At 44.3% G+C, this 19,290-nt stretch overlaps 1 protein-coding gene across 2 annotated transcripts; it reads left to right on the forward strand.

Moving 5' to 3' along the window:
- Nucleotides 1-698: 698 nt before the first annotated feature.
- Nucleotides 699-18,508, forward strand: LOC106865086 (uncharacterized). Of its 2 annotated transcripts, none has more exons than XM_088162447.1 (23): nucleotides 699-1,235; nucleotides 1,336-1,394; nucleotides 1,531-1,623; nucleotides 3,245-3,372; nucleotides 4,721-4,867; nucleotides 5,970-6,041; nucleotides 7,439-7,606; nucleotides 7,699-7,795; nucleotides 8,611-8,828; nucleotides 9,852-10,005; nucleotides 10,854-11,062; nucleotides 12,275-12,392; nucleotides 13,236-13,441; nucleotides 14,053-14,170; nucleotides 14,249-14,415; nucleotides 14,540-14,640; nucleotides 14,732-14,853; nucleotides 14,972-15,022; nucleotides 15,105-15,288; nucleotides 15,368-15,491; nucleotides 16,575-16,671; nucleotides 16,860-16,961; nucleotides 18,205-18,508. In XM_088162447.1, the coding sequence occupies exons 1-22, from the start codon at nucleotides 1,207-1,209 to the stop codon at nucleotides 16,940-16,942; spliced, it is 2,745 nt and encodes a 914-aa protein (XP_088018573.1). In that variant the 5' UTR covers nucleotides 699-1,206; the 3' UTR covers nucleotides 16,943-16,961; nucleotides 18,205-18,508. The 2 variants fall into 2 exon arrangements, with proteins under 2 accessions (XP_088018573.1, XP_014750428.1); XM_014894942.2 differs by having other exon boundaries at nucleotides 700-1,235; nucleotides 17,481-18,508.
- The last annotated feature ends 782 nt before the right edge of the window (nucleotides 18,509-19,290 follow it).

The following is a 19,290-nucleotide window of genomic DNA, read 5'->3' on the forward strand; positions in this document are numbered from 1 at the left end:
TAAAGCCCTGGGGCTCTGCTCCAGAGCACTCACACAAGATGTGTGCCACTGTTCCCTGCTGTGCAAAGTCAGCTGTCTAGCAGGGCAGTGGTGGGGGCTCTGCTGTTACTGCACAGGTCCTCGGAGAGAGGAAGAAATCACAAGGATTGCACTGTGTCCTAGGAGGGACAAAAAGCCCCTGGCTTTTGTTTATCCCACAGTGGTGTGAAGTGCACTGCAAAAACAATCTGTTCTACAGCACAGCTCTGCTCATTCCTGTTAACCAAAGGTAAGAAGGTTTGGTCAATGGCCCGAAATGGGGACAAAAAGGAAATTGAGCCCTGGGTTGAAATGGTTAAAATGTCAGCCTAAGTCTCCTGTACTCCTCACCCTGCTGTGGCTCATCTATGCCATACAAGCTGTATTTTTAACTCTCCAAGCCTCCCAGCCTTTCTTTCCTGGGTCACTTGCAGTCCCAGAGAAACAACTCTCATTATGAGCAAAGACTTTCCCAGGCAATATGCTTGGCCGTTCACAGACCTGCACATGCTCTGTACTGATACAGAGATATTGCAGCACTTCTGAAAACAAGATGTTTTCACCAAAACACTCTCTGATAATCAAACAAATCAAAGGGCAACCTAACTGCATCCACAAAAGCAAAACGTGCAGCTGCCAAAGTACTGCTGTTATCTCTGGCATGGCTGGGTCACTGGGACATTTCACAGAAACAAGAATGTATTTATTTCCTGTGTAGACCCAATTAAAATACCTCTGGATAAATGTTTCATGTGGTCTGAAGACCTGAAGCTACAGCTTCCCAACTGGCTTGTAAGGAATGAGAATATTTCTCAGGGGCTGATGAAAAGCACCAAGCACCCTCTGCTGTACCCATCACAATTAGGCTCAGCAGCAGCCTCTGACCTTGCAAATACCTGGCAGGAGGGTGCTGTGCCCTCCCAGGGAGAGGGAGCTGCCTCCCTCTGCCAGGAGTGAGCTCTGATAACGTTGGAGGGCACTGCAGGATTCCACCCAGGTGTCCTTCCACAGCAGAAGCCACTGGCTTCTCCTGGTCCACACACAAGGTTTGGAGAAGACAACACAACCTGTGAAAGGTAACCTGTACCCCTCCTCCTGGATCTGACCACGTTCCACCTGCACACCCGGGTCCTCTTTCCTGCACAGGGAGGAGGACTTTGCTGCCCATGCACAGGTCTCTGGGGACAGATGGAGGCTGTGGGTCACTTGCTACACAGGTAACAAGACTTTGGTTTCCACGTCCTTCCTTTTCCATTTGGATATTTTATTTTTTTCTCTCTGTTCTCTCTATTATTAGTTCATGTGCTTACACTGCAGGATCTGGCTGTTTTTCTTACTGTTCTGGCTGGGACAAGGGAGGCGGATGGCTCCCCCAGGTTGGTGAAATATGATAAAAGCAGGCTGGGGAGAGAGGAAAGGATGAGAATTTGGTTATTTTGCTCGTAGCACGATGTGCCTCTTCTCTGCCCTCCAGTCCCACTGACTCATCAGCTCTATATGTGCTCCCACTAGGTTTTGTAGAGAGCAGTTGCCGCTCCAGAATTTTTTGGATGAAACTGAATAAACTCTTGCTCCAGGGAAAGTTCTTCCAGCTGGAAATCTATGGTAAGCTACAAGTGGCAGCCCCAAATAACATGAAGGCTGGGGAATCACCTAAGTGGTCACAGAGTCTGTGATCTGGATGCTGCTGCCATCTATTGAGAATTGGTGACTCACCCCAAGGAACCTGCAGCACACCCTTGTCACCCTGAGCCAGCCTCTCCCACCTCAGTTTGGCAACTAAAGTTGGCAACTACAGCCACAGCCCTCTGTGCCCCCTGGTACTACAGTGCTGGGAAAGGAGAAAGGACGGTCTGAGGAGGAAGGACTGACATTTGGCTTTCATTCTTTCCTCTGCTGAGCCCTTACATGTGTCTAGCAAGGAAAACAGAGGTGACATTGCACATTGAACATGTCCTGAATAGCATAATGACAACAACAGTATAGACTGGGTAATACCCAGAAAACACACTCTCAATGAGGGCTGAGTGAGTGCTGCAGCAGTTAAAGGACTTTGGAGGGTATTTTTATTTCCTTTTTATTTAACACCACAATGGCATTTAAATGCCATAACTCAGATTGGACAAAGGGGTTCCATTTTCTGCAGAAAACAAAAATCTTTGGAATCAAAATGAAAACCAGAAAATGTTCATATCAGATTGTAAAAAGTATGTGATTTCACCCCTAACCTAATTAATTTCTCTTGAAATTGGTGCACTTTTTTCTGGGTTATGTGTTTTTTTATTTGATTTGGAGGCAGAACTGAAACAAATCAAGTACGGAAAGGGTGTGGGCAGAAGGGATAGCATTTATGAGAGTAACTGATACTGCTGGAAAAAACAGACCAGCCTTCAGGCACAAAATGCTGTTTGTTTTTTCCAGCTCTATCAGTTGGTCTCATAAAAGCTATTCCTTCTTCTTCCAAAATTATTCCCACTTATCTCCTGAGCCTATCCCGGCTGCAGGCATACATCGACTGAAACAGCAGTTCTAGAGCTGTCCAACAAATAGGCATGACAGACAAATCTAGAAATTGCAGTGCCAGCTAGTTAAACCCCATCTATTTGTACAGATTCTTGTGTCTAACCCAAGACTAAAATAGTCTCTTAATCAGAGGGCAGATAATCAACACAATATGATGTTATTAATGCTATCATCATCAAGAGCTGAGCACAGCCAGTCCCTGCCATGTCTCTTACTTGGCTCCTCCATAGGTTTCACAGCACACACAGAGAAGCAGCAAACCTGAACAATATGTAAAAGTGCCCATCCCAAACATGTCTGTGACCACATCCTTTGAGCAGAGTGAGCAGCAGATTATCCCAACCTGATGATTTTTAGAAACAGATGGGCTTAATAGCCCATAAGTGCTTTCTAGAGAACAAAACTGGGGAGGGAGAAATGTAGGTGATGCTTCAGAGAAACTCTCCATAACAGCACTTCAAAGTGGCAATGGCAGAAGCTTCTGGATGTAAGTAAACAGGCATTGAAGTGCACATTATTGTGTGTGAGTCTGAGTCATGCCAAACCCTGTCATGCACTCCTACACACGCCAGCACAGCGTCACCAATTCCTTAGCAGCACATGGCACTGGAGAGCGCCCAACCCACACGGAGAAGGCAGCACCACTCTGCTCCAGGACTTGCCTTGAGCTTTACATCCCACATATCTTTCCCTTTTTCTGTAGATCCTTATTCTGGCCCTGTTGTGCTGGATGAGAAGTTAGCATCTCGCTGTGGCTACGTCCTGTCACAGGACGTGTGGGGCAATCCCGTCTTCCGCGCGTCAGCGCTCGGCTGCCACGTGGCCAACGAGGTAAGGCCCAGACACGGGCTTGGGAGCAGCTCAGGCAGCACATCTTCTCCAAAAATACAAGACTGAGATAGTATATGGCACTCTAATGGCATGTTTTGAGAATACTGAACTCAAGGAACCAGCGTTGGCAGTGTAGTGTAGAAATGAACAGGCAATGGCTTTCTGCTGTGAGGTTTGTTCAGTGTGACTGACATGGGATTTCCTCTCTCCATGGAATGACACTTATCCTAATGCTGCTGAGTAGCTGCCAGTTCTCAAGCATATCCTTGTAGCTGCTGATTTGCCAGAGAGTTTCTTGAAAGCCTCTCTGGAAAGAAGTAGGCATCTGCTTGAAAAAGCAATGTTTGCAGTGTGATTCTGGCAGATCATTTCCTGGCTTAATTTGTGTGGTAATGTGCCTGTTAACACATGCCTAGGAACGTAGATCACACACATCTATTAGACCCAGATTTGCCTCACTTTAGCCATCTAAAAGATAATGTCTAGTCTAAACTAGTTGTTTACTCTTCCACAATAGTCAATGGAGAGAAGCAGGCATCTCCAGAAGGTGATTCACCCCTTCCAAAAATATGTGTAAAAGTGTAGCCTGAATTTCCAATATCTAAATATTAGTTGAGATGAAATGTACCCAAAACCAGAACAAATCAGAGTAGAAACTTCATTGCTTGTCCATGTTTAGTCTGGTTGGTCCTGGAAGTCCCACAGAAAAAATATGGTAAAACTTTATAGGCAGAGGTTAGCTAAGAAGAAAGGGGGTGTACAGTGTGCTGTGCAATGACCTGGATTTCCAGGCTGGAAATTTCTCTGTAAAGGTTTTGACTTCTTCTGTAGAAAAATACACATCTATGTCAGATAGGACAGTCCATGGCTTTGTGTGTGGCTCCTAGGGAGCTGGGGAACCAAAAGGATTTTTTTACTGGACTTAGTCTAGCCTTAAACACTAAACAGCATTTGGAGATGAGATCTGAACCACTTAGATCAAAACAAAAGTTCCAGCACTTTCTCTCCATGTGGAGACACACAGAGTGACAAAGAGGAAAAACATGAGCCTCACTGTAAGATAGGTCAGACCTGCCCTTGACCAGCTGCCCCTTTATGAAGAACAGTGCTGAGATGGGGTCTGAGGCAAAGGCTGTGAGTGCTGAGGCAATGTCCCTGGCTCAGTAAGACCCAGCATACAAACCCTTTCAGACAGGCTGGTGTGTTGTGGGAGCTGTCACTGCAGCTCTCAACTCGTTATCATCATTATAAAACATTCTCAGAAACAGAACACTGGGCTGCATGGTCCCATGCAGACACTCCTGGAACCCTCCACACCATCTGCTGAATTGCCAGTTTTTCTTCCCAGGCAGATGAGCTGTTTTCACTGACTGTGAACATCAAAGTCTCCTCATTTTCAAGCATGAGAGCAGCTGTCACCTACACCTACCCCATGTACTGCTCCTATGCATCCTGGGCTTCAAGAGAAATTGTCTGTGAAGAAAACTACATGGAGGTAAAAACCTTCCCTCTGAAGGCAAGGTTACATCCGAGCTCCCTGCCAGGCACAGCAACCTGCACAAATTCCTGTCAGAAGTGGATTGTACCCCATGTACCAGGCACAATAGCAACCTGCAGATATTTAGCAGAGTGTGTAACTGTAGATCTGATTAGTAACACACTTACATGCCATAGGTGTTTTGTATACACTGAAACTCAGTTAACTGTGCAGATGAAGTAAGGCAAGCCTCTGCAAGCAGATCAACAGAGAGGCTTAAGGCCAAGCTCTTAAGCTCATGAGAGTTCCTTTTGGTCATAAAGTGCGGCAGCATCTGTGAAAATGTTATCCTCATATCTGAAATAATAAAACCTAGAGTCTGCAGAGCTGCATCTCTGCTGAATCACACAACTCACAGGACATGACTGTGAGACAGGAGCTGCCTCCTGCCAGGTGGTGCAATTGGGCTGCTCAGTCTGCTGCCATCACCTACACACCAGTGTAGAAATGAGGCAGCAAACAAACCAAATTTCATTGCTTTCTGTGTATACCTGCAGAAGGCAGGAAAAAGAAAACACACTTCTCCTGTCAGAACTCAAGGCTCTGCAGTCACGTCTGGGTGTTGCAATTAAACCATGGTACAGATGTCTTCTGTCTGTCCTCTTTCCTTGCCTCACTCTGCAGCACATGTGGGCAAGATTTACACCTCAGCACCTACTTTAGGTACTGGGGATCCTGCATTTTTAGGTGTTCAGCCTGCAGGGGAAGAGATGTTAATGCCAATAACCTGTTAATGACAGTAACCTGCTTTCCTGGAGAGACCCAGATGTCCCTGAAGGTCTCCAGAGCTGAATCTACTTTACAGCTTACCAGATATGAAGCAGGACTTTAGGCTTACCTGGTTATATACAAAGTAGTCTCACCACTATAAATGCCATGGTTTTAACTTTCATTTTAAGGCCACAAAAATTGTTGTCATCAAGAACCTCCACTGAAACACTTTAATTACCTCCAGTGAATGCAAACTGCTCAATCCTGATAGACACTGCTCCCCATGCATGTAATAATACTGTAGATCTGTTTGCTCCCATTGCTCCCAAAGAATCTCCTGTGTCCCCAGGTGTCAGTGAAGACTGATGTCCCAGCAGTTTCAAATGACTACACCGTAGCATGGATGTCAGCACTGCCAGAGGTATGAAAGGGAGCCTTTCCTAACACTTCCTAGCCTGCCTCTTCTCTCTACTGCTATGAGTCATTCTTGGGGCATAGCTCCATCTCTGACAAAAAAAGGGAGATGACAGATTTGCCATCAAGTACTGAAAACCTCTCAAGTATTTTTAGACCTCTAGACTGCAAAAAGACATTTAGGTGGGAGAACAGAAACATATGCTTGTTCCATTAGTGGAAAATGAGTTCAAGACAAACAAAGGTAGGTGGTTCTTCACACAATGGGTAGTGAAAATGTCAAACTCATCACCAAAAGATGTTGTGGCTGCTAAAAATTTACTTGGTCCCAAGGAGAGCCTGGAAAAGTTGACCGTAGAGAAATCCAATAAGACATACAAAATACAAAGAAGGTACAGATAGCTCTGGAGTCACTGAGATGAAAAATATTTGAGGCTGGAAAGAATGAGTGGGAAATGACAGGAGCATCTCTCTTATGAGGAAAAGCTGAGGGAGTTGGGCCTGTTTAGTCTGGGGAAGATTAGGAGAAGATCTTACCAATGTACACAAGTATCTGGAGGAAGGGTGTCAAGAGGATGGAACCAGGTTCTCCTCAGTGGTGTCCAGCAGTAGGACAAGAGAGGAGACAGAAACTGATCCACTGGAAGTTCCACCTGAGCACGAGGAAGAATGGAACAGATTGCCCAAAGAAGGTGTAGTTTCATTTGGAGAAATTCAAAAGCTGCCTGGACAGAATCCTGAGTACAACACTCATGGGGACCTTGCTCAAGCAGGGAGGTTGGACTAGATGGCCTCCAATGGTTCCTTCCAAACTTAATAATTCTGTGTTTCTGTCAAATATATATGCTCATCCCATGTTTCTCATGTCTTACCTGCTCCTGATGCCCATTTCCTTTTGACTGTGCTCCCACATGACCATCACTGCAGGGGATTCTGCTCTAGGCCAATACAGGCATTGCTCTCTTCTTATCTTTGACACAGTATGGCTACACACTATAAAAGGTAGTCTGCCATTTGGCCTCTGGACTGCTCCAGCAACCAGCAGATATGGAGACAATCAGTTTCTTAACAACACAGGTATTTTGTCTACAGTGGATTTGTTCAAGACCACCTGTCTACCACCTGATCTTCCAGGGCTGCTAGAAGACTAGCTCTAAAGATGCCTTAAAGAGCTCTAGAATTCCTTATCTTTACATAGACACACATACATACTTATGTATGTGTATGTATGTGTGTGTACATATATATATATATATATCTTAAGGGTATTTCTTGCCTGAGATGAGCTAGTAGTATCATTCCAGTTACTCCCCCTTCTAATAGGAAAATAGGCACTACAATATCATAGCTTTTTAAGAGACTTTGGTATACATAGAACTGATGTAGCTCATCTCTCTCTTGCAGACTCACAATGTTGCATACCAACAATGGCAACTGATGTTTGTTTCTCCATCAGGGAGAAAGAGAATAACAGTAAGTGATGCAGTAAAACTGGGCTACAGCTTCAATAACACCCTGTCCCGAGTGTACCTGCGAGCACCCTACCACAGCAACGAGTCTGATGTCAGCGTGGTGAGTTGTTGATCCCAGCCAGACACAAAGATCTCCTGTTCCCACTGCCTCTCCAGAACATCAGCTCTCTTTTTCTGCCTGGGCTCAAACAGGTCAGTGGTGTAAACATGAGCATGATCACTTCCACCTCCATGTACAGGCAGCGGTGGCTGCTTTTGCTGATTGACACGACTGTCTCCTGTCCTGTTGGTAAGGATCTCTTCCTTTTTCACTAAAAATAATCACCAAAGGAGGTAGTAGAAAACACAGTCTTCCCATTCTCACTAAGAGAAGAGGTTTACAAGCTTCCCTCAGAGCAACATGAGCTAAGAGTCTGTGGCTTTAGTCCTGGACAAACAGTCCCTGCTGTGACACCACATTTCTTGTGTTCCCAGTGCAGTGTCATGCCTTGTCTCTGGTTTCTCAAATCCCCACATTAGATGCAGGGAACTGGAAAAAAGCAAAATTGCTATAGAAGAGCCAGTGAACCTCTTCTGGACTAATCCTATAGCCTTAGCTCTTCTTTTTCATGCTATTCCATGCAAGGCATGCAGCTCTGCATCCTTGAAATTCACATAATCCTTCTCTCTGGAGAGTCAGGACTAGCCTGGCTAGTGGTGGCTGCACTTGCCTCTCACAGAAGAGTATTAATGTGAACAAGTGAAGAGGAAGCACAAGGTTTTAAGTTGTCAAGACCTTGAAACCCATACTTCAAGAAGGTCCAAACAGGTTGCTCTGTGCCCTCTTCCTTCTGCCAGTAAGCCCTGAGACAATAGAGAAGGTATCTGGGAGCACAGCTGCCAGCTCTGAATAAATTAATCATTCACCTGAAACTGGTGAGTCAGGTCTGCTTTGAGTGCCAGGGTCTCCGTGACAAAATATCCATCATTTGGCAAATATCCTACAAGGTGTTGCATCAGTGAGAGCTGTAAAGATATCCTGGTGAAATGGAATCAGGGAAAGGCAGAGACAGGACTGAGTGGTAACTCCAATTGCCCCTTCTCTGGAACCATCTAACTCCACAGATGGCATCAGCTTCACTGATACCACACTAACATGGACTGTGCCAAGAGTTATCCCCACACTAGTGGTCCAGGAATCCACCTTTCTGTCTAAAAGCATTGTAATGGGAGTGGATGATCAAGTCATAGTGAATCCAGAGGAGATGAACTACTTACTGGAGTACAACGAGACACACATCAGAATAACCATCCCTATTGGAGCAGAAGGAGGCAAGCTAGAGGTGAGTACAAACCTGTCACACACAAATATATTTGAGGGCCTATTCTATGGATGTTTCCAAACCATGAAAATTCCAAATACTGATTGATTGCTGCTTAAAATTGGTAGATACAATAAATATTTGGAGAGCTAGATGCTTCTTCTCTGTGTTTTGAAAGCACTTACTCAGAAACTAGGAATTTATAATGGCAAAACATGGTAGAAGCAAGAGGCTGTCTTTTGTTAATAATCTGTAAGACATAGTAATACATGAAATGTGAAGGGATTTCTGGACACTGGAATTTAATTGTCTATGTTGTTCAATAATGAAACGAGTCTTGGTAAACTTCTGGCCTGGCTCAATGAGTAATTTCCCTGCCAATTTCCAAGACAGAGTGATTTAGCAAGGGACAGGTTCTCTGCCTGTTGTTGGGGTGCAATCACCTGCTTTGAACACAGTTTATTCCTCATCAATATATAATTTACAGATACAGAGGCAATGTCAAGAGGAATGTTCAGTAGAACAGAAGAGAACAGTTTGGGCTGGAAGGCTCCTTTAAAGACTATGTACTCCAGACTCCTCTGCCATGGCAGAAACATCTTTCACTAGATCAGGTTGCTCAAAACTCCATCCAGCACCCAGAAAGGGCAATATTCCTACAAGATTACATTGGTGTGATTTTGACTTATCCCCTTCAGGAGTTCCCTATTTGTGTAACAGACAGAACAAGAGACATGACTGGTAATCCTGAGATGGTTAAAAAAAAACAAACAACAAAAAACCAAATGTGCTGACATGCTAAACTTAATGAGGACACCCCTGAAAACGTGATACTTCCTTATTAAGGATCTCAGCAGTATGTGAGCCACACATGGGTTAGACAAATGGGCCAAGCTACCAAACAAACAAAATTCCCTAGCAAAATCTGTGCCAAGCTGTACTAGAATACCATTTTCTTTTCCTAGTGTAAGAATTTTAACCATATTCAGACATCTTTATTAAGCTACTGAGAATTAATACTTAATCACACATTTTGCCTCCTAGAGCTCTATATCTGGTGGTGTATATGGAGTAATTTACTATATTGACCTGTTTCTGGAGCACACGTGGACGGATGCAGGTTGGCAAACCACAAAGTATACAGTCATCAAATCCATCACCACACCTTTCATGCCACAAATACCAACTGTTATCAACAGTAAGTCATTCTTCCCATTGACTCTTACCAATCTTTTGCTGTGCTATCCATTGCTCCACCTGATCTGTGCCACTCATCTACATTCACCAGAATGTTCTCAACTCCCACTTCCATTTTCTAGGCAAAGTCAAGATTCAAGCATTATATTAAAACAAATAGACAAACAAACAAACAAAAAACAACAAAAACCCTTTAGCTGTAACTTTTAAGTTGCTGAAAAAAAAATATAAACATTCCTTTCATGTTAATACCTGGATTTTTCCAGTGAGCAGTGGAACAAAGATGTTGTGATGTGCAGTTATCATATGGGGAAGAAGAACTGTCTGAGGACAGCATTCATTGATGGTATTTTCTCCCCCAAACTGCCTGTATTTGATACCTTGGGAGCATACTGAAATCATTGTGCCATTCAGTGCTGCAGTCACGGTTTTTAAATTTTATTTTCCAATGCATTAAGGCACTAAACATACTTGGAATTTTCTGGATAAGCGATATAGAAAGAAAAAGGACCCTCTTACCATAAACTATGATAAATTTGTCAAATTTTATGTGGCTGAACTAGATTCTAGATTTCTTTAAAGGTATTGCACATCATAGTGCACCTCTAGAAAGTCACTGAACCCACTTTCTATAAAGTTCTATGTATTTGTTGTTAATCCCCTGCAGCTTGAAGCAATTCTCATGTACTCAGAGTATTTCAGATCTGACTAGAACACAAACACTCATTAATCAGAGCCATTAAAGAGATGGCTGTTGGCTAAGTTTCCTGGAATTCGAATGGGAGGCCACCCCAACCGCCTTCGTTACTTGATCCACATCAGCAGTAATTTGATGTTCTCTCCCTGCAGATACTGAGCCAGAGGAACGGCTTTTTAATGTTGCATTTGGACACTTTCTTCCTGATGTCTCTCTGGTGGCAATCACAGTAGGAAATGTGCCATTTTCCCTGAGGGAACCACAGCACCGCAGCTTCAAGATTTATGAAACTCCCTTTTCTAATGGAACAAAAGCATTTATCCTGGAAGTGTCTTTTGATGATCCATATGTTCTGAAAGAGGTAGGTAGGTAGGATACAGCAAGTCACTTCAGCAGCAGAGTAGAGGAGGTGGAGCAGTCCCTTTGCAGAACATGGTCCAGCATTTATTAACCAACATCAGTTCCTTGATCCTAAAGGAGTCAATGAGTCTGAGATCACCTGGGTTAAGATTAGAGGCTTTTATGTCCCCACCTTGCTCTCCATAGATCTCTAGGAGATCAGTATCAAGTGTAATTAGATGGGATGAAATGTTACTCCCTTTAGTGCCTGTCAGCATGGCTAATGTCCGAGTGCACACTCAACAGGAAGAGGTTTGTCAAGTCTGTATTAGATGCTGCCCTTTGAAACAGGAGTGTCTTGGAAAAATAAATCAATTATTGCAATGCTGGCAAACACCAGTTTCAAAAATCCAGTAATTCCTGAACCCACTGTTTGACGGCTGGCACAGGCCATGCCCCATACAAGCATGATACAGGCAGGCTCAGGGTACTCTATATGTGATTTTGTTAAGCTTCAGACCATTTGTAATCTAAATATTTGTAAAAGGTATATACTCACAGAGGGATTTCAACCTCTCATTTCAGTGGGAGGATGCACAACTGCAAGTCCTCTACCACTCTTTCAACCAAACCACTCAGAGCTGTGATGCTGTTGCAAGGAACAACATTGTGAACACACAGGATTTGTGCAAACAGTTTTCGGGCTGCACTCAAGCCACAGTCAAATTGCATTAAGGATCAAAGAAAGAAAAAAAATCCAGAAGTATTTCTTTCAGGGTGAACACCAGGTTTTACTTTGGGAGCACTTTCAGTGAAGGAAAAGAGGATATCGAGAGGGATCTCTCATAGCATCTCCTTACACCTTCTATTCAACTATTTACTTACTCTCCTGGGTTCAGCCCACACTCTCAGTAGAGAAGAATAAGGATTTGGACCTGGATCTCCCTCTATGAATTCTTTCACCATTGGGCTACAGAAGATCCACCACTGCATTCACTTCTGTCTTCATTTTCTGAAAAGGCACAACATTCTCCATATTTATGTTTGGCTGAAAGAGCTGTTGAATCCAGGCCAGATTTCTGAATAACTTTAGGCCAGCTGAAGCGATGCTTTTGGAGCCTGAGCTATTTGCAAGGGAGAGGAGGGTGCTGGAATAATTATTTAGTGTCGTTCAGAATATACATGCCTGCCTATTCTGAAATCTGCTGCAGCTTTACACTTCTCTCTCTTTCAGTATGTGAACAGAAATGAAACAAAATACACCCTCCTGGTCAACTACACCCTTAGCGTGGGTCTGGAGATGACACTGTACCATCATTCAGCAGAGGTGGAGTGTGTGGTTGCTGATATTGGTAAGCTTTCCCTGACATCAACTGGTTTGCATCAACAGCACGGCTGTCATTGAATTCAGTGAGAGCATCAGAGTGAGGGTGAGAGCTTTGGGGAAAACCCCACCCCTCGATAGCTCATTGTTGGTAACAGCCAAGCTGCTGCTCCACTGATGGCAGCTCTTCTGCATACTGGCAAGACAGTCTGCCCTCGAGACACTGAGAGCAATAAAACAAGTGTGTAGAAGAAGTTGGCTTGCAAACTCAGTTAACAAGATGCCTCAGAGCATGAACATACATCTACTGGCAAAACTTTCAGACATTGCTACAAGTTTCAGTTTGTCCTCTAACACAATTCTGCCTCTGCATCCATCCAGGGCAGAACTTAATTGACTTAAAAAAACTGCTCTAATCTCCAAAGATAGCATTTCTGTAAGGAGAAATCATCCACTTAGAGCTATACTTAGCAGGTTACTGAAACAGTTGGGAGGTCTGTTTGGTATTTTCTCAAATTTATTATATTTTTGCATGCCACAAAGATGATAGTCCTATTTTATCTTTGAAATAGCTCTTGGTTCAGCTCAAAAAAGGTTGATCCAAAAATGTATTTACATACATAGTTCAATCTGCCTTACTGAGACAGGGACCAGTCCTGGAAGCAAGCTGGCAGGCACTGTTGAAGCAGGACTCCCCATCCCACCCAGATGTGAGCTGGTACACCTGCCACAACACAGCCAAGCCCTGCAGACAATGCACACAACTGGCTGCTGGGGTTTCTTACCTGTGACAGAAATCCCTGCCTGTGTCAAACCTCACCACTCAAACCTTCCTTCATTGCTAACTCTTCATCCCACCTTCTTCCCACAGAAGTACCAGAAGCAGTTGGTTCTTGTGATGAAGAAAACCTGTACCTAACCCTGCCCACTTTTGGCTTGCACCAGTACTGGGACCTGTACCTTGGTAACAACATCCTGAACCAGCACGTTGCCCTCACCAATGGGTACCTTGCAGCTACCAACTCCACACACGTCATCTTGCAAATACCTCTGTTTGCTGGGGGACTCATCTATGAGGTACAGGAGCTGTTCAGCAATGCCTTTTTTAAAGCACATAGGACTGTTTGCTCTCACAGAGTCCTACAGTCACAGTCTGTAGTGCTGTGGTATTACGCATATTGGAAAACATCCAGAGGGAGGGACTCTGAGCCAGAGCAAGTAGGATAAGAGGCATCAGACATGGACCCTTCTGGTGATGCCATGTATTATGCAATCTGCAGTCCCCACTTGTCTCTAAAAGATATGCACCAAGTCTTCAAAAACAAACTCCTCAGTGTTTTTAGTAAGATGAGGCAAAATGTCCCATCTGCTCTGAGCCAGAAACAATATTTCAATATAGCTTTTATGAAAGAAGCTCTTTTAAAGGAACTTTTTGTAGAAATGTTAAGACATGGCAGGGGAAAATTGATGCTGTAACAATTTGAACTATTCTACAGTAATCAGCCCAAATTTATCTCTGTGACAGTGACTGATAAATTCATACCAGAAAACTTGTACTTCTACCCCCATGTTGCTTCAGGCTCGAGTCTTCACACTGACTTAGCTCTTGTGATTTATTAGTATTCAAGTGGCACAACACGTGGATGATGTACTATAAAAAGAAATCTCTTCCATCTCCTCCTTTGCAGGAAGTGTCCTTTCAGAAAATTAAAGCAAGATTTGATGTTGCCCTAAGGAAAATAAGAACTATGGAGACCTTACAGATGTTCTCCATTAGCTGCAGTTTTAATTCTTCAGCATTTATAAGTAAGTTATGCAGCTGATCAATCAATAAAAATGTGTAATTCTTTCTTGAGCTCATAACCAACTCTCTGACTTTCTCAGTATGTCACCCAGATGGTACCATAATGGTATCTGCCCAAATGAAGACAGTTCCTGCCATTGACATGAGTAAAACCAAGCTAAGGGACAGCTCCTGCAAGCCTAGAGAGTATAATGAAGCCCATGCCTTCTTCAAATTCCATGTCACTACCTGTGGCACCTCTGTAAGGGTAAGTCCATGGCCAGAGCAGATAGACCTGCTGGAAGCCTCTGCCTCTCCTGCATTTTCTCTTTTGATCCCCTGCCTCAGCTCCTGAGGAGAGTCAATTTATAATGACCTTTCCATATGCACAGTTTGAAGGGGACCACATTATTTATGAGAATGAAATCTCTTATGAGAAAGAGACTCTTCCAAGACAGAGCATACCAACAATCACAAGAGATCCAGACTACAGGTAGGAGCTGCTGCTTGCTGACACTGCTCACTTCTGTATAGCTGCTGGAAAATAGATGTGAACACAAAAATTGCTGTTTCTTCTATTCTAGACTAACAGTCTTGTGCTACTACCAAGCAAAAGAGACCCTAGTGCTTGGTGCCTTCTCCAGTCACCTGGCCACATCCCCTCCCTTTGGCTCTGGGACGATGTTTCCACGTTCAAATACTGCAGGTCTGCAATTCTCTTCCTCCATTTTTAAACCTCTCTGACTGTTTCAGTCCTAAGTTCCCTGGTAAAGATGTGCCTTGCTTTCAACTAAAGAACCTCACTAACATTTCCTTCTCTGCAGCTTACAGAAGGGTAAGACAAGCTCTGAATGTAGTTTCAAGACTGTCTAAAGGTAAATCTCCTCCTATGGAAATCAGAGAATTTCTAAGTATGTCTTATTAAACAATAACAAAATCCCCTGACATTTTCTCAAGATGAATCCTTCATGGAGTTCTATGGGCCCAGCACGGCAGTAGTCAAACAACCCATGGAGTCTGTGTTTATTGAGGTGGAGCTGAAAGATGAGAGCCCCAGTGTTGAGTTATACCTGGAAAACTGCTGGGTAGCCAGATCTTCAGACTTTGACAACATCCCAAGATGGAACATCACTGTGGATGGGCAAGTAGTAGTAAATGTCCAACGAACTCATCAGGAAAGCCCTAATTTCTTAGATCTGTTGATCTTTCCTCTCAAACAGGTGTGAGATTAATGGCAGTGAGTTTGCTGCAGAGTTCTGCCCGGTACCTGTCAGCCCCAGGGTGAGACACCCTTCTCACTTTAAAAGGCTGGCAGTAAGGACTCTGGCACAGCAACTGGAACAGGTAGGATTGAGTGAAAGGCTCACCTCCCACTCATGGACCCTATTCTGGAAGTGTGGATGATGCTCTTAGTCATGTGGTTTAGTTGCAGGTAGCAAGGAGCAGGAAGTTGGACGTGATGATCCATATGGGTCCCTCCTAACCTGAGATGTTCTATGGCTCTATGCTTTGAGAAATAGATTTAGGCACCTCACAGACTTAAACCCTAGTCAGCATTCAACTCAACTACCCTGACTGATGCACAGCTTTAATTCAGTTCTCCTCTTAAATCTCCTCTGCCACCTAGCTGACTTGAGATTGGACTGGCTGGAGTAAACAAAGGAATATGATTTATATATGGTGGTTCTGGCTTTGTGTAGGATCATAGTCATATCACTTCAGCTCAAAATGTCTAGGGCAGAAAAATCAACTTATATGTCCCAATATCCACATGAAGTTCAGCTCTGTTGTCTCCCATCTGTCCTAGCCAGTCATCCATCTCCTTGGGTGTCAGCCTAATGGACAGAGAAGCAGAGGCACATGGGCTTGGTCTTAAAGTTTGAGATCCTGTTCTCCTCTAAGGACTAAGGAGAGCAAAAAAAAAAACCACCCAGGACAGTCACCTAAGGGTACTTTGCTCCTTGTGCACCCAGCTGAGTGAACTGCCTGTCCTGACATGTACTGATACCAGCTGTGATGTGTTCACCCTGCCTGGGCAGCTCAAGTAACTGCATCATTATTTACTCAGCCTTTCATAGGCACCTCAACTTTTGAACTTGCCAGAAATGAACATGATGCAATTCTGGCTTGTGCTGCTTCCTAAGTGTGCAGCTGCAGCAGGCACCAGATTGAGTTTCTGTCTAGCTTTGATACACTGCAGCACGTGAGGTTTTAACTTCTCCTGTCCCAGCCTCCCAGTTACCAAACTGCCTGAGGGCTTCCTTGACACCAACTTTAAATTCAAGGCAGGTTCAGCTAGAAGGTGCCACATGGAAGTGTTCAGAGAAGCCTAAGCCTAATCAGATGTGGTTTCTGCAAAAGGGAAAGACAAAATAATGCTCTGGAAAGTGGGATTTGATATCAAGTGGCACTTTTTCTTCTTCTCAGGTATATGTGCACTGTTTGGTGGCAGCATGCTCTCCTACCAACACACAACCTGGCAGCACCTGCAGAGGACAGTGCAGCTCAAGCAGGGAGAGGAAGGGTAGGTTGTGGAGGAGGAAAAGAACCATTGCAATGCACCCCGGCCTGATGTTTCTCAGAGATTTAGGAGCTCTGACTTTGGCATCTGAAATGCCTCGAGCATGGACTGTGAATGTTGATGTCACTTTTAACGTGCAGCATGTATGTATTCTTTAAAAACTACACAAACACACTGTGTATTGTTCTCAGGCTTTCCAGGTCACCCTTCTGACAGTCTCCAGGGCTATGTACTTGCTGGACCAGTAAGGATTGTTTCTCCAGATCTAAGATGACACACATAAACTGAATTTGGTAAGAACACCAGGCACTGTGTACTCACCCTGAGAGGTCGCTATGCTTTGTGACACAAGTGATGCAGAGCCTGTCCTTGAGGACCTCAGAAATAAAAATTCTGGGACAAGAACAGGGAATGGACATGGTTCACAGCCCCATGGTCTCAGCTTGAGCCCATGAGAGAGGGAAAAAGGAGAGCTCCCTGCCAAGGCAAACACAGGTGGCGTGGCTCTGGAGCAGATGCCAGCAGCAGAGCAGGGCATGCTGGAGCTGGGCCATAGCAGGCAGTTTTGGAGCCAGGTATTATTTCAACAGGTTTTCAACAGGACTGCCCCCAGTCTGAGAGAAAACAGATCCAAAATTTTGGAAACAAACACTAAGGCACACTGCCATATTCCAAATGCTTTTGAAGGGTTCAAATTCTCCAAAGAGTAGAGTTTCTCCTATAGCTTCACCACCCTTGGACAACCAGAGCTGCTGAGCTGTCTGCTCCAGCATCACTCCTCACCTCAGCCTCTGCGTGTGTGTCTTCAACAGCACCTGAAGGCTCTGCAGTGCTGGCTGCTTTCCAAATGGTGCCACTGGACACAGGAGCTACTTCTTCCAGGAACCACCAGAACGATTGCATGAAGTTTAAAGACCAGATGGTGGGACAGCACTGGAAAGTTCTTCTCTGCTAACAGGATCAGTAAATCTTGCAACCTGTTGCCTCTCTGAAGTGGCTACAGAAGAAAACTTAACAGAAAACCACCCAAGGCTGCAAAATAACACTTTGTGTTTCTTCCAGCTCCTCAAATATGAACTTGTAGATGACTAAAATTATTCCAGCCTTGATTATGGCTGCTTCTTGTAATACTTCATAAAGTGACAGCCAATCCTCCCATCTGAATGTAAAGTGCAAATCTGAAAAGTCAAATAAAAATACACCAGAGCAATGTAAGCACAGAACATGTCCCTGCTAATGTGCAACAGCAGGCATCTGCTGTACCAACACTGGCTTCAAAGAGCAAAACAACCACTGCCAGTGCCCCTCCAGCAGGCAACACTAGGGCACATGCTTCTTCCCACTAATGCAGAGTTTTGTCTGTATCATTACATCAACCTGACGTTCCTCATTTTCCTCTCACCTGCCCCTATATGGAAAACTCTACAAAACAGAATAGATTAACAATCTAGTATGAGCAACAATGACACCTGGTATTTTTTGTTTCTGTGCACACAGAAAACTTTTTTTTTTGTTGTAATTCTTATTATTTTTTAGGGATCAAGTACAAATCTGACACGCCACCACCTGTAATCACTCTCAGGATGTGCCTACAGTGTAACTGCAGCTGTTGTTGCATGTTGAGCATGTAGAAGTTCAGCAGCAGTGCAGAGGGGGCAGATGGCACACTCATGCTGACAGCACACTCGTGTGAAGTCTCCAGAGCATTTCCCAGCTTCTGCAGCCCCTGCCTTCCCAGGCTGGCTGGTCAGTGCACACATGTGGCCTGCTTCCCAAAAGCTGCAGTCCTGCCTGAGATGATTGCTGAATAAATCTGAATAAAATTGTCCTCTTAAAACTGTATCTGCTGAAGGACTGAGATCTTCAAAAAGGAATGGGAGGGTGCTGGGACCCCAGGACCCCCCAGCAGCTGCCTGGGTGCTGCCTTCCTCTGCTGCATGAGCAGTGCACTCTGCTGTCCACAGCCCACACTGCAGAGCCCAGCAAGTCACTGCTCCCATGCACTTGCCAGGAGAGCACACTCCCTGCTTTTAACAACAGCAGCAAACTTGTAAGTTTAGATTAACTTTCTGTTAATCTAAAAAGCAGTCCTCTATAAATTTATCGTTTGGGATGAAGGGAAAAAAATAACGACCAAATGCTAGCTCTTTTCAGCACTCTTGGGCACACAGGTGAGCATCAGCTCTGGTCTGGTGTCACTATGGTTCACGTGTTTTGCAGCCTTGCAGAGTATATTTAGATAAACTTGTCTGCAATAAGTGAGATACCCCAGATCCTCCCCTTTTGCTCTTGAAAACCAGGAAAGGGTCCAGCAGCATTCCACACCCTTCACCGACCACCTGACAGATGAGGAGACTTTTCCACATACACTGGAAGGCAGATGGAAAAGGAGAGACAGGCTTGCATTCCCATTTCAACAGGGATTTCAGGTTTCTCCCTTCCCATAGACAAGCCAGAGCAGTTCCATGTCCTTGGTTTCTTTCTCCTACCTTGGCTGCTGTTCATGGTGTACATGATGATTTTCACACTGAATCTCACAGTGTACTAGGGTTAAATATTCCCTGTTTACCTTCGAGGGTGTCTTTCCCAAGGTATGGTTCAGCCATGCTATTGCACAGGTGT

This window comes from Sturnus vulgaris, chromosome 3 (assembly GCF_052056855.1).
Source record: "Sturnus vulgaris isolate bStuVul1 chromosome 3, bStuVul1.hap1, whole genome shotgun sequence".
Lineage (NCBI taxonomy): Eukaryota > Metazoa > Chordata > Aves > Passeriformes > Sturnidae > Sturnus > Sturnus vulgaris.

What these genes read in the sequence shown, in the direction of transcription:
- LOC106865086 (XM_088162447.1), top strand. Translation starts at nt 1,207, where the DNA reads ATGGAGGCTGTGGGTCACTTGCTACACAG. An exon ending in GCTGCCACGTGGCCAACGAG is followed by an intron (nt 3,373 to 4,720) that starts GTAAGGCCCAGA and finishes TTTTCTTCCCAG; the next exon opens with GCAGATGAGCTGTTTTCACT. An exon ending in CTCAAGCAGGGAGAGGAAGG is followed by an intron (nt 16,672 to 16,859) that starts GTAGGTTGTGGA and finishes TATTGTTCTCAG; the next exon opens with GCTTTCCAGGTCACCCTTCT.